Below are 14,560 nucleotides of genomic sequence, written 5' to 3' on the forward strand. Positions count from 1 at the left end.
AGAGTTAAATAAATCCCCATGGAAATATCATGGGGAGAGCTTCTACTAAAGCCAACAGTATGATATCAAGAGAAGGCTTCCAATCTGGTTGCTTCTGAGGCAGTGTAAGTCACTATTACAGAGGCTTCTGGGTCTTTTCAACAGGGAGGAGGTATAGTCGAAAGTAGAACTTCCCCCATTGGCAATCATGGACATTTCCATTCAGAAAGAGAAATGGTAGCTATCATCATCCAGGCCCTTCAAGCTCAATATCTCTCTTAAAACTCCCAACCAACTCATTTATGCCAGAGTTCCTCTTCTACAGAGAAAAGGTTCACAGTTTGGCATCTACCTACTCAATGTCAACTCTCACAAAGCTCTTCCAAGGTAGCCCATCTCCTTTCAGGAATTCCCCACCTTACCACGTAAGTGACCAAATTAACTCAAAAGTTAAAGTCAAAGTTAAAATGATAACATTTTGTGTAGCAGAAGCAAAAATCTCCCACTTTAAGTGATAGATACTTGAGTATATATTTGCATGTAATAAAACACTAATTACTAAAAAATACTCACGTTAGCACTCTTACTCCTCGGAAGATTAACTGCTCTCTTTAGCTTCTTTACTGATTCTGTAATGGCAAGAGTTTCTACACCATCTAAAGCACTACAGATTTTTCTTACAGCTTTAATTACTTGATCTACCGCTCGGTGCTGGTTCTTTAAAAATAAAAAGTAAAATAAACATAAGTATGTGGAATTTAAAGGATCAATTTCAGAGATGAAGTCAGAAAACTGGAAATTTTAGATGTGCCTAAGAACAGATATCCTTTACTCTTTTGTGATGAAAAAGAAAAAACAAGATACCTTCTTAACGATAGTTTACTGTGAAGTAGGAAAAAGCAGGCCTGGTTAATTTTCACTTTGCCTGACACAATTATTCATATGCAAATGCCATTAATTTCCTATTAGAATCAGAAGTCAAAGCAATAAATCAAGAAACTACTCTAAATAAATTGGAGTTATCTTTTTTATTCTCATTTGGGAATAATTTCCACATTAAAAACATCAACCCTTCTCTCTCTCTTGCAAAATATGGTATCAAAAAACAAATTCTTCAGAGGCTGGTCACATATTAATAACACTAGGAAACAGTTACTAGAAGTGAGTCAACTTTCCAGCATCATTTGCATCTATACAACCAACACTTTTTAAGTTTTGTCTGATGAAAAAACTTCCTTGATGACAATCCCTCTGTACTCTTCAGCCACAGTTGATTTTACCATGATTCAAAAGTATACATGTACAAATATATTACAAAATCACTTACCGGGTGAGAATGATTTAAAAATCCTCCACTTCCCCCATCATCAAAGTACATATCTCATTAAGAAACATTCTTATATAATGAATTAATTCATCAAACATTTATGCCAAACTTCTATGCCAAGTACTGCTGGAGTGGGCTGAAACTCAGTACCATACCATTCCTTAAAAATTTAAGTTTTCCCACCCTTGAGGCTTGGCTACCATAAACCGAATGTTCCCTTCACCTTCACGCCTACACGAAACCACCTCATTTTCTCAAACACCCAATTACTCTGCAGTCTTCAGGGCCTGAAGGCTGTTTTCTACTTTCCATTTTTGCTTACTTGACTTATATTTCTGCTTACTTTTACTCCCCCACCTTCATGCAAAAACCATTCCAGTTTTGAGGCTCATGCTATTCTTCTATACTATTCTCTATCATTTTTTATGTGCCAGTTATCAATTTACTGTCTATCAGTTCCAAATCCACCCTTCTTTGTTCTACTTTGTGATACTGGAGCTTGACGCTATAAACATTTCTCCTTTGCCAGCTGGCACAATGTTAGGTTTTGTCAATAAAGGACACAGAAGGGACATTCAGAGGAAACAGCAGCATGCAGACACTTCTCATCAGGGTTCCAGTCCTCCATTTTGTAATACAGCATGGGAGCCCAGTGGTCCCAAAGACAAGCTCCAGTTGCATCCTCAGGTCATGCTCTCCCAATCTGATAGCTCTGGCACATTTCTTTGCCATAGGCAAACTGTGTGTTCCTGTAATACCTAGACCCTCTTCAAAGAGGCTGAATTTCAGCCTAGGTTTGGGGGGAGAGGCTCTATCCTAAATCCTCAAAGTTCCTTCACTATCCATTGTTCCTCAACCCAGAGTTGACAGCTGCTTTTTTGCACCCGTTACTTCTAGACCCCTTAGAGCAGGATGGCAAACTTTTTTTTAAAGGCCAGATAGTAAATGTTTTAGGCTTTGCGGGCCATACAGTCTCTGACACAATTCAACTCTGCTATTAGGGCATGAAAATAAACATGGATAATACACAAACCAAGTAGCATGGCCGTGTTCCAATAAAACATCATTTACAAAAAGAGGCAACAGGCCAGATTTGGCATGTGAAACATAATATGCCAACTCCTGCATTAGAGTCCTCTTTTACCCTTTGCAGTAATTAACCACCTTTTACTAATTAATAATTCTTTAAATTTCTCTGTTCAAATAACTACTCTAGTTTCTGTCTCCTGACTTGGCCCTCACTAACTAATCTGCCTTGCCACTGACATATGGTCATCCCTCCCACTGCATGCCATATTTTTGCTCTGGATATTTATCTGACTTCCTACCCTATTATCTTATAATAAGGCTCTCAGTTACATAAATGTCCATGACAAAAATTCACAGCATGTTCAACCTAAAAATTGTACCCTATCAGAATCTTAACTACAATATCATACTCACCACAATCTCCTTTGCTTCTAGCCCTCATACCCTTATTCTGGCCAAATCTGTTCTTTGAGTTCACAGACTTCTCTGCTTCTTCTACCAGGCAGCTGAGTATTTCTAAAGAAAATCTCACAACCCTACAGATTCAACAGTCCCCAATTTCAGCAGGAACCTGCATGCCACTTAACATTCCTTTTACTTGCTCTTGGTCAGCTCTCTTTCCCATCCCCTTAGAATATGAAGCCAAACCATTATTCCTTGCCTCAAAACCCCCTACTATCACCGTAAGTTCATTTTAGTAAAATAAATTAACATCTTATCTCTAGGAAACTAAGGCCAAGAGGAACCAAAACTTCTACAACTTCCCTATCTCCCCTAAAACCTACCTAAAAGAAATTAAAACATACATCCACACAAACTTATACATGAATGTTTACAGCTGCGTTATTCATAATAACCAAAAACCATAAACAATAAAATGTCCATTATTTGGTGACAGGATAAACAAAATGTAATATCCATACAATGGAAGTATTCAGCAATAAAATAGAAGACAAATTATGGATACACACTACTTATACACTATAACATGGAGAGAGCTTAAAAAACAGTATGGCATTTGAAAGAAATCAGATATAAAAGATTACCTAGGGTATGAGTCCATTTACTTGAAATCTCCATTAAAGGCAAGACAGGAACGAGACATCTATCATCTATCATCTATCATCTATCGAGACAGGAACGAGATCAGTAGTTGTTTGCGGCTGGGAATGGGGAACGACTGCAGAGTAGCACGTGGAAACTTTTGGGAGTGATAAAAATATCCTAAAACTGGATTGGGGTGGTAATAATACAACTCTACGCATTTACTAAAAGGATCACTGAACTGTACACATGCAGTAGGTAAATCTTATGGTATATAAATTATATCTCAATAAAGCTGTAAAAAATATGGGGAGTAAATATGATAGAGCCAGCCTCGGTGGTCTAGTAGTTAAGATTTAGTGCTCTCACTGCCACAGCCCAAGTTCACTTTCTAGTCAAGGAACCTCATGACCTGTCCGTCGGCTGTCATACTGTGGTGGCTACATGTTACTGTGATGCTAAAAGCTATGCCACCAGTATTTCAGACACCAGCAGGGTCACCTATGGTGGACAGCTTTCAGCAGAGCTTCCAGACCATTATAGACTAGGAAGAAGGACCCAGCCATCCAATTTTGAAAAAACTGGCCATGAAAACCCTATGAATAGCAGCAGAGCATATGTTTCATACAGTGCCAGAAGATGAGAGGATGGTGCAAAAAGATCGAGCAGGGTTCCACTCTGCTGTACACAGGGTCGCTAGGCATCAGAATCAACTCGAACGCACTAACAACAACAAATATGAAACAGTCACTATTTTAGATAAATGGTCAGTGAAGAGCTATCTGAAAAGACATTTGAGCACAGACCTAAAAGGATAATGAACTAAAAGGATAAACCATGCAAATATCTTGGTTAGGGCATTAAAAGCAGAGGGGACAACAAATACAAGGGTCCCAGTTGCAGATTGACCAGAACAAAGGAAGAAGTGGGTAGGAAGTCAGATCAGAGAGGTAGTGGGTCAGAATATACAGGGCCATGAAGCTACAATTAGGGATTTGAATTTTACTGACTGAGATAATTAACAGAATTGTGAGCAAAAGACTTAGCATGATTTAACATTTTTTAAGGGCTTATAAATTTTATTAATCTTTTCAAAGAAGCATCTTTTGGCTTTGATTTTCTCTTATTTTACATTTGTTTTCTGTGCTTATTTTCATTTTTTTAAGTAAACTTTTAATTTTGGAATAATTTTAGATGTACAGAAATGTTGTAAAAATAGCACAGAGAGTTCCCAAATAATATTAAAGGAAACTGGGTTAAGTGACCTCTTATATAACTAGGTTATACTTGCCAAAACTAAGACATTAATACAGGTACATTATTACTAACTAAACTGTAAACTTTATTCAGATTTTACCAGTTTTTCCACTAATGTCCTTTTCCTCTTCCAGGATACAATCCAGGATACCACATTGCATTTAGTGACTTTTTTTAAAAAGATTTTATTTTTCCTGCTTCTCCCAAAGCCCCCCAGTACATAGTTGTGTACTTTTAGTTGTGAGTCCCTCCAGTTGTAGCATGTGGGATGCCACCTCAGCATGGCTTGATGAGCGGTGCCATGTCAGCGCCCAGGACTCAAACCCGCGAAAACCCTGGGCCGCCGAAGTGCAGCGCGTGAACCTAACCATTCAGCCATGGCACCAGCCCCTGGTGACTTATTTTTAAAAGATTATTTTGCTTGCCTGTGGAAGATAGACTGTAGAAGGACAGGGGTAAAAGCTGGGAGATCAGGAAAGAACTATTGGGACTACTGTAATTGACTAGGACTGTAGCTTTGGTAGTAATGAAAAATGGTCACATTCTGAATGTATTTTCAAGGTAGAGGCTGACACGAATTAGAACTGAATATGGGATGTGAAAGATCTTTTTCCTGAGAAATCAAATATGACTCCAAGGTTTTGGCCTGAGGAAATGGAAGGACAGAGTTGCCAATTATGAAGAAGGGAAAGACTGATGAATAGAAATGAAGGTAGTATAAAAAATTCAGTTTTGTATATCTTAAACTTGAGGTGTTAGTTAATTAGATAGTCATATAAAAATGTCAAGTAATAGATATTTGAATCTGGAGTTGAGAAAAGAGGTTAAGGCTAGAGATATAAATTTCAGAGTCATCAGCATATGCAGAGTACTTAAAAATATGAGATTAAGTGAGATCACCTAGTATGTGAATATATAGGGAGAAGAGGTCCTACAACTGAGCCCTGGGGCATTCTAATGCTTAAAGGTCAGGAAGATAAGGAGATCACAAGGAGGAAGCCATAAGTGAGGGTGAGAATAGAGCAGACAACAGAAGGAGGAGAACCAAGAATGTGATATCCCAGAGGTCACGTGAGTGTTTCAAGAAGAAACGATCAAGTGTATCAAACACTATAGGAAAGTTGAGAGAAATAAAGACTAAGAGCTTATTACTGGAATCATGATCATGGAAGTCCCTGCTGATCTTAATAAGTGCAGTTTCAGGGAAGTGCTGAGAATGAAAGCCTGAATGGAGTAGATGCATAAGAGAACAGGAAGAGAAGAAGCGGAAGCAGTAAAAACAGATTAACTTTCAGGAGTTTTGCTGCAAGGAGAATAGAGAAGTGGAGTGGTTGCTGCAGGAGAATGTGGACCTTTTGTTTTAAGATGGGAGATATTCCCAGGACTCAGTCTTGGAACTCTTTTTTTGTCTACCTGCGATGATTTTCTTAGTGATCTCATCCAGTCTCATGGCTGCAAAATACCATTTATACTCTGATGATTCCCAAGTTTATTATCTCCAGCTTTGATCTCCTCATTAAATTCCAGATTCACATCCAACTGCCTACTCAACATCGTTATTTGGATGAATAACAGTCATTTCAAACAGAATGTCCAAAACTGAGTTGCATATCATCCCCACAAACCTCCTCCTCTCAGAGTTTTCCATATCTCACTAAAAGGCAACTCCAGATTTCCTCAGGTAGAAAATCTTGGAGTTATGCTTAACTCCTCTCTCTCTCTCATGCTTCACAACCAATCTATTGGTAAATCCTCCTAGCATTAACTTCAAAGCATATGACAGAATTCAACCCCTTCTCACCACTCCTACTGTAATCACACCTTCCTTGAACCCTCAAGTTGGGAGAAGTTCCCTTCTTTGATCTCCCAAAGAACTCCAACGCATACCTCTATAGTAGATTTACTATACTATACTGAAATTGTGTTTAAATCCCCAATCACTAGTTTTAACTTCCTGGTAGGTATGGATTAGGTCATTCACTTTCATAACTCCAGCAGCTAGCATACAGTAAGCATTCAACAAAGGCTTTCTGAATTGAACTAAAGGTTCCTCTTAGTAATAAAGCTGAATTGAAGCGAGAGTAAACATGTTGACTCAAGCGTTACGTATTAAACATTTTTACTAGTAAGTTGGTTCTTATTATAATAAAACAAGTCATCAAACATCAAGAATATAGTTTAAATAGTCCTTCTAAAATAATTAATCCAATGCCAACATTAGTATTTAAGAGACCAGAGACAAAAATTTTTAAGGCATCATGCCAAAATACGAATTAAGACTTACTTCAATTTGAAGAGCCAGTTCTACTTGGTTGTGATAGGAATCTAAAAGTTCTTCAACAGGGTGTCTGAAATAAAGAACAGTTATTGTGGCTGAAGGATACTGTATGCAAAAATGATTGTTTTATTCACCAAAATAAATGTATTCACATCCAAAAGCAAAGTTTGAAAACCTGCAATTAATGATTTAGATGCCACACCTTGTCATGACTTCTTTATAAGGTTTTTCTATTTGATGCAGATATTTGTTTAAATCCACAGGTGTTTCATCGTCTTCTGCCTAAACAAACATATACACACAAATGTTTACCAAAAAATCAAAGCCATTCTTTGGTCTTCTCTTGCCAAATTAAATATGGATAAGTGTATGACAAATAATTGAAACTAAAGTGATTTTTTAGAACTGAAGCTAAAATATTGTCACAATTAAATATTACTTATAATTGACTCAGAAAAAAAAGTACATCAATATTCTGAAAAAAATGTTTTTTAAATGAAAAACCATACATGCTTTTAAGCCTAGCCTCTGATATATATAAATAGCTACCAAAGGAAAGATCACTCCCATTCTATATACAGAGAATAGAGAGCTAAAAACACTTTTAAAGATGGCTGACAGCCAAACAAAGGTGGGGTAGGGACCAGATGAAGAGGAAATCATCTCAATTTCTGCATCATTTTTTCTAATGATAATCAAGTTTACCCCTACGTTACTCCAGTAAATGAGGTACTGGTCTCTTCTACCATATGCAAATACACTCAAGAACATCATTCCTTAAGAAACTGAAAAGAGAAGTCACTGACTCCTAAAATGTACTGAATTCTGTGAAATAGCTTCTACCCGACTCAAATAAATTCTACCTAACATAGGAGCAAAACCTAAGAAGAAAAAGTTAAGAGAAAGTAAAAATGATATTTTTCCTTCCAAAATTCTATTAAATGAAGGATAATTTTTAGAGATTAAAATTCATCTAGTGTTTATACACAGTAATAAAAAAAGGCGTAATTTCCTGCATTCTATTTTGTTTTAACCTCAAAAGAAAGTACTGTACTTTTAAAACAGAGAATTAGTTTTCATTTGGTGAAAAATAATGTATTTTTCTCAGTTTGGTGCAAAGGTGAATGTGGATCTTTCTTTCCCCCAAACTGTATTTAGTATTCAAAATCTTTCCTTCTTCTTCATTTCTCCTTGATTGACCACGATGTTTTCATTCTTGTGTAAAACTATTACAAATCAAACTTTTAATTCCTCCACTTTGATTTTCAAATGCCTCCAGCTCTGAGTAGTATGCTACCTAAATCTCCACAATTGAAAATATTCCATCTGCTGAAAAGACTCCGGTTGAGGTTAAAGAGTTTATCATTCCCAGTCCATCCCAGAAATCTTGGAGAATGTAGAAATTGCAAACTGGCTAATTAGCAGAATTATTCATATTCAACCAAATGACCAAAAGTGAATCAGTTATAAGGTACACACTTACTGTTCGAGCCAGATTTTGGCACATTGAGCTGAAGGTCAAAAGCTGTAGTTTAATCTCTGTGTCCCATTTTCGACAATTTTGAATATGCTCATGACTTCCAAGGCAATGATTACTGTTAAAATATATTAATTATTCATCAATATTATTCTCTTCAAACTAGAAATTATAGAGGTGAATATAAAAGTAAAATATACATTCTATCTGCATCAGAAATTGAAGAGAACAGTAAAATGCAGAGATAGTTTCTTAATTAAGTGTGAGCACTTATTCTACATGAGAAGAGTCAAAGCAAAGAAGAAAGAAGATGAAGATGAAGGAGGGAATAAGAAAAATAGGGACAGGTCATTTCTAGTAGCCCAAGAGAATGAAATCTGTAAAATAACTAGACTAAACGCTAGATACAATAATTACCTGGTTCAGAAAAAGATTCGTATAATGATTATTTCAGGCAACTAAACGGAAATCAGAGTTGACCACTGTGTATAAAGTAATAGTGCATGCTACAAAAGGAAAATGCAGTTTATAATGATGTGTCTATTGATGCTTTGCAGAAAGAAAAAAATCCATTAAATTCACTTATCAACCAATTGCCCACATTCTTCCCATCTAAGACTATAAGCTTCTGAAGGGCAATACCACATTTTAATTATCTCTGAAATCCCTCCACTGTCCTAGACATGATGTCTTAGATAAACTATATCTCAATACAACTTTACTGATCCAATGAATCAATTCAGTAGGACCCAATGTAGTTTTTGATTACAAATGTAACTTGAAATTTTTCTAATTTAAGCCTTTAAAAATGAAATTTCCAAAAATGTTGCTCAGTAGTTAAATGAATATAAACTTACTTCTGCAGCACTTCCTCTTGACCACAAACTTTCAGAACATAGCTGCCAACATCTACTTGATTCAAATCATCATGTACCCAGCAAAGGGCTTGCATTATAACGATTTCTACAGTAGAACTCACTGTAAAAGAGTTAGTCATCATTTTCATCTTCCTCATTTAACTCTAGGTACACACTTATTCAGGTTGTATTTCTGATAATCTAAGATCAGTATACAACGGAAATACAATGCAAGTCACAGACATAATTTAAAATTCTCTAGTAGCCACATTGAAAAAAGTAAAAAGAAACAGGTAGAGCTAATTCTAATAATATGTTTCATTTAACCTAATATATCCAAATATCATTTCAACATATAAACAGTATTTAAAAATTACTAATGAGACATTTTACATTCTCTTTTCAAACTACGTTTTTGAAATCAAGTGTGTATTTTACACTTATAGCACATCTCAATCTATATTAGCCACATTTCAAGTGCCCAATAGTCACATGTGGCTAGTGGTTACTGTAGTAGGGCAGATCTAAGCTAAGAAATCCACCTTCTTATCATAGATTCCTCCAAAAAGGATGACATTTAGCAGGATCTAGCAAACAATGATTTACACCAAATCATAAGGAAAAAGAATCACTATTTTAATTGTTTGACCTTTGCCTGATAAATTTTCCAACAAAGAATAAAAATCTAGCAAGCAGGAAGTATTGTTCAATCATTATTCTTGGCAATAGCTGGATACTAAGATTACAACACATTAAAAAATAAAGCAACCTTTTAAATTAACCTATTTCTATACTTAGAGCTCCTATGTTCAATTTAGAACACAGTGATTACATTCAAACTTCATGAAAATTAGCAGTTTAGTAGAAAAGGGCCATAAAACCTCTATCTAATACAATGGCTACATTTCTGAATAGTCAAATGTATGGTAACATTTGTCATTTGAACCCACAAACTACTTCTACCATAATATGGTTACATTTGTTAACAGAGATGTACATTATAAATGTGCACATTTATAAAAAACTAAATGACAGGCATTTGAAACATTTTTTAAAAAATTAATCAGATCTTGATAAATCAACTCGAAATTTGACACAAATTAAAACATTTGCTATCAATGTCAATGCTTACTCATATTTATTTTAATCAAGGGGCCTTTTTTATTTTCTTCAATTTTAGCATTAATTCTTACTGTGTACTTAGATTTAAACAGTTCCCCAAACCAAAATTTAAGGTATATTTAAAAAGAATAACTTACCTTAGAAACAAAAAGAAAATGATTGTTATAGTTGGCTAACATTTTTGTTTCAGATTTATATTTTTTCAAAGGGCCTAGAAAAGTACAAAGCTACAAAGAAAGTATCCAAATATTGGACAGATTCCTAGTCAGAACCATTAAAAGAAAGAAAGGCATAATTTTTAGGCCAAAGTACTGTTAAAATATAGGATCTCACTCTACTATTGGAATCTCATTAAAATAATATACACTGTGAAAAACAATAAAATACAAAAGAAAATAAAAGTAGTTTTTAAAACTATAACAAAAAATTTCCTACAGACTTTGGGGCTACAGCTCTAGAAAGGATATCCACATCAAGTTTGGAAAGGAGAGTTAGAACCAAAGGAGAATTATCTTCTCCTTCGAGGAGCTTAGCAAGACAACCGGGATTTCAATTTCACTGACAGCTCTTTATAAACAAGCATTCTTCTTGCCATAAAATTAAGAAAGAAAATAAAGACTTGGACTATAAGTAGCCTTTCTATCTAATGCTTTGGGGCCTTGGCCAAGAGCCACTCATTAACCAAAGTTACTCAGCATTCTTCAGAGAAATATGTTATTATAAAGGTAAACTGTTTTCCCTCTAGTCCTAATCAGAAAACTATCCATATGAATGCCAATTTTTTGAAAAGGATAACTAATGAAAGTTAAGCATTTTACCACACACAAAATAATCTTTTTAAAAAGGATACCTAATGATAACAGAGTCAGTTTATTAAAAGAATGATAATATTAACATTTTAAATCTTTTCTCCTTAATCAGAGCAAAACAAGATGGTTGGAGAACTACAAACCTACCATCGCATGTAAAAGTAACCGGTAGTTGAAATCCTTCAATTTCGATAGAGATCTTCACGCTAGCATTTTCTCCACATATGTTTCTTTGCACTGTAACTGGACTTAACAAATAGCCTGGATTTGTGTAGTGATTCGTATATGGAAAATTGATCTTCAATCTGTTCACAAGAAAGAAGAAATTCTTTTTAAAAAGCTCCATTTGAGGGCCCTGAACAAGGCTTTCCATGCTTACAGCCATTCTATTCTGAGTCTTTGTCCAATTCTAGAGTAGCTCATGAGAACAGCAATGAATGGACCCCTGTCAAAACTCCAAATACCAGCATTTGCCTTTTAAACAAAAGGAATCCAAGAAAAGAGATTAAGTACTGCCAGGATATCTTTGGCAACACTATCAACAGAAAGCAAGGAGGCTGGACCCATGGCCAAGTGGTTAAGTTGGCACGCTCTTCTCCGGCGGTCCAGGGTTTTGTGGTTCAGATCCTGGGCATGGACCTAGCAGCAATTGTCAAGCCATGCTGAGGCGGCGTCCTACATAGCAGAACTGGAAGGACCTACAACTAGAATATACAACTGTGTACTGGGGGGCTTTGGGGAGAAGAAGGAAAAAAAAACAGTAAGCAAGTAAACACTGGATACATAGCATTAAATGAGGTTTTCTACTTCAGACTCTTTTACTACACAGTATAATTACACAAAATGGTACACTTTTAATGAACCACTGATAATATAGGCAATACGGCCCTAAATTGTAATTGTTGGAATATAAAAAGTTTGTTGTCTTTTTAAAATGTTTTTTTCTAAGGTCCTTTTTCCTACACATTGTTTTGGGTGTTAGACAACGATAAAAATCATACACAATAGGTTTTTATAGTGCTATGAGGCCTGTGTTCCCTCAATGTGATTTCTAAAACTTAGGAAATTACAAGAATTGCCTGTGAAGGTAATTCATGGTATGCATGGGAGCAACATAGTTTAACTTTAAATACATGAGCATGGTGTATGGCTCATCTCCAGACAGCACTTCTGTTATAAAACAAAGATAGATTCGATTTCTTCTTTAAACTTGTGGGCTTCCTTTAACTGACTTTTTTCTGGAGGTTAGAAGGTAAGTTCCAGTCCTCCCAACTGCTTCTCATAAAGCTATAAATGGAATGAATGCTAGAAATACTATCTATTTGCTTCTGCAGAGACTAAAATAATCAAGTCATAGGAACAGAATAAAAGAGTTTGAGTTGACAGAAAGAAAGGGTCTGAGAAGCAGTAAGTCTAACTGTTTGTGTACAAGCTCTAGAGCCAAACTACCGGACTTTCAATGCTGATTTTACTTCTTACTAGCTGTGTGGCCTTAGACACGTTATTGAATCTCCCTGTTGCTTCAGTTTCCTCTTCTTTAAACTGAAGATACTGCTACTACTACTACTACTACTACTACTAACTTCATAGGGTTGTTGTCAGAATCATGCAAATTAAGTTTACAGTGTCTAGTATAGAGTAAGCGCTGTAAGCATCTTGTCAAATAAACGAATGCGTGAATAAATAAACTTCGCTTCTGCATTGTGATCTTAAGTGTCACAAAGGATTCAATACTAAAAAGAAGAAACATAATTGAAAAAAGGTAACATAAGTAATAAACTTAAATTGGTATTGGAAATGTATTTTTAGATGTGACCACATTATCTTCAGATATTTGATTGCTGCCAAGCTTACCCTCTGCAACACAACAAGATCTTCACAGGACTCAGCCTAAGATTCTTATTGTTTCTCACATACTTGGTATTCTCTTGTTTTCTAAAGTATGAAAGATGCTCACAGCAAATCATGTAATTAATACATGAAATGGTAGAGAAATTTATCTACATCCAAGCAAGCCTTCAATTTTCAGAAATCCTTAAGGATGATAAAAGGAAAATCAGAAATTCCTGATGATAGCTCAGAAAATAAGAATTTATTAGACAAAACTTCCAGTGATAAAAGTTGCATTCAATGAATTTGGAGGTAAGAAACATTTCATTTCCTTTTCTTAAAATGAGTCCTTTCTTTTTCTTTAACTAAATGCAGAGGTGAAGACCTTGAAAACATATAAGGACTCCTTGGGGTCCAGACATTATTGTAGAATATAAATATTAGATCTGAACCATATATGAAGAAAAGAAATAGAAGGCTATTCAGAATGACAAGTGTAGTTTTTCATCTTATCGTAGGAGACCACAAATGAAGCAGCAAAAACTTCTACTGCTATCTAACATTCCTCTAAGAATTTTCTCTGGACCTGTAACTAGTAGATACAGCAAAGCTTTGTCAATTATGATGAATGTGAAAGGAAAGAAAACAAGAAATAACAACCAGAAAAATGCAGCAATAACAAAATGTCCTGAATCAAAATATTACAGAACTTTATACTGAAAAGACCCTTGAAATCAAGAGTCCAACTCCTTAATTTCACAGAAGCAAAAAAATGAGGCATAGAACTGACACTAAATTCTAAGTCTGTTCTACAATCATCTTTAACTGTAAAGAAACATCATCCTGATAGTTTTACACTAACTTCATAGCTGAATTAAAATGATTAAATGGATCATTTCAGGAGATTTCAAAAAGCAAAGAATTGGCTCTCTAAGAGTATAAATATTTGTTTTAAAAATCTACTGCAGAAATGAGCATACCGGAAAAAATAGAAAGAATGATTAATTTCCTCAAGGGACATCTCCTGGCCCAATCTCCAAGGTCACAGGAGAACAAGAGAAGTTCCAAGAACATGGCTTCAAAACCACCTCTACTTTGTACTGCTCTGAAATATTTGCTGCAAGCATACTCTACTAAAGGAAATAAAATTACAAAAGAACCTCATTTTCTCTTCAGTTCACCTAGGGTTTCATATCACATAAGCCATTCTGTGTGTGTGTGTGTGTGTGTGTGTGTGTGTCTGTGTGTGTGTGTGTGTGTATGCATGCGTGTGCGTGTAAATAATCATTTTAGCTTAGTGGCAAAGTTTGTGTAAATAACTCTAAGATTCAAATGGGGAAAAAGTAGATCACAGAGCGCCTAATTTCTCAACTTGTAAGCTTAAAAACAATAGTCACTCAACACAGTCTAAGAGAAAGCATACACAGCTTGTCTGGGGAGAAAATTAAAGGAACTAGATGAACACATAGATTATTTCCAAACCACAAAGGTAAAAGATTATTTCCAAATTGTTAACCACACAAACACAATGGTATAATGACATAAAGGCAT

General features: G+C 35.4%; 1 protein-coding gene across 3 annotated transcripts in view; it reads right to left on the bottom strand.

Moving 5' to 3' along the window:
* PIK3C2A (phosphatidylinositol-4-phosphate 3-kinase catalytic subunit type 2 alpha) overlaps nucleotides 1-14,560 on the bottom strand; it is a 91,397-nt gene that overhangs the window by 38,204 nt on the left and 38,633 nt on the right. For all 3 annotated transcript variants that reach the window (XM_014847863.3, XM_044752083.2, XM_070491236.1), the window contains exons 4-9: nucleotides 11,327-11,484; nucleotides 9,249-9,369; nucleotides 8,398-8,509; nucleotides 7,117-7,196; nucleotides 6,921-6,984; nucleotides 553-696 (exon numbers count right to left, since the gene is read on the bottom strand). In XM_014847863.3, the coding sequence (XP_014703349.1) occupies nucleotides 553-696; nucleotides 6,921-6,984; nucleotides 7,117-7,196; nucleotides 8,398-8,509; nucleotides 9,249-9,369; nucleotides 11,327-11,484 (679 nt within the window). The remainder of the gene's footprint in view (nucleotides 1-552; nucleotides 697-6,920; nucleotides 6,985-7,116; nucleotides 7,197-8,397; nucleotides 8,510-9,248; nucleotides 9,370-11,326; nucleotides 11,485-14,560) is intronic.

This window comes from Equus asinus, chromosome 20, assembly GCF_041296235.1.
Source record: "Equus asinus isolate D_3611 breed Donkey chromosome 20, EquAss-T2T_v2, whole genome shotgun sequence".
Lineage (NCBI taxonomy): Eukaryota > Metazoa > Chordata > Mammalia > Perissodactyla > Equidae > Equus > Equus asinus.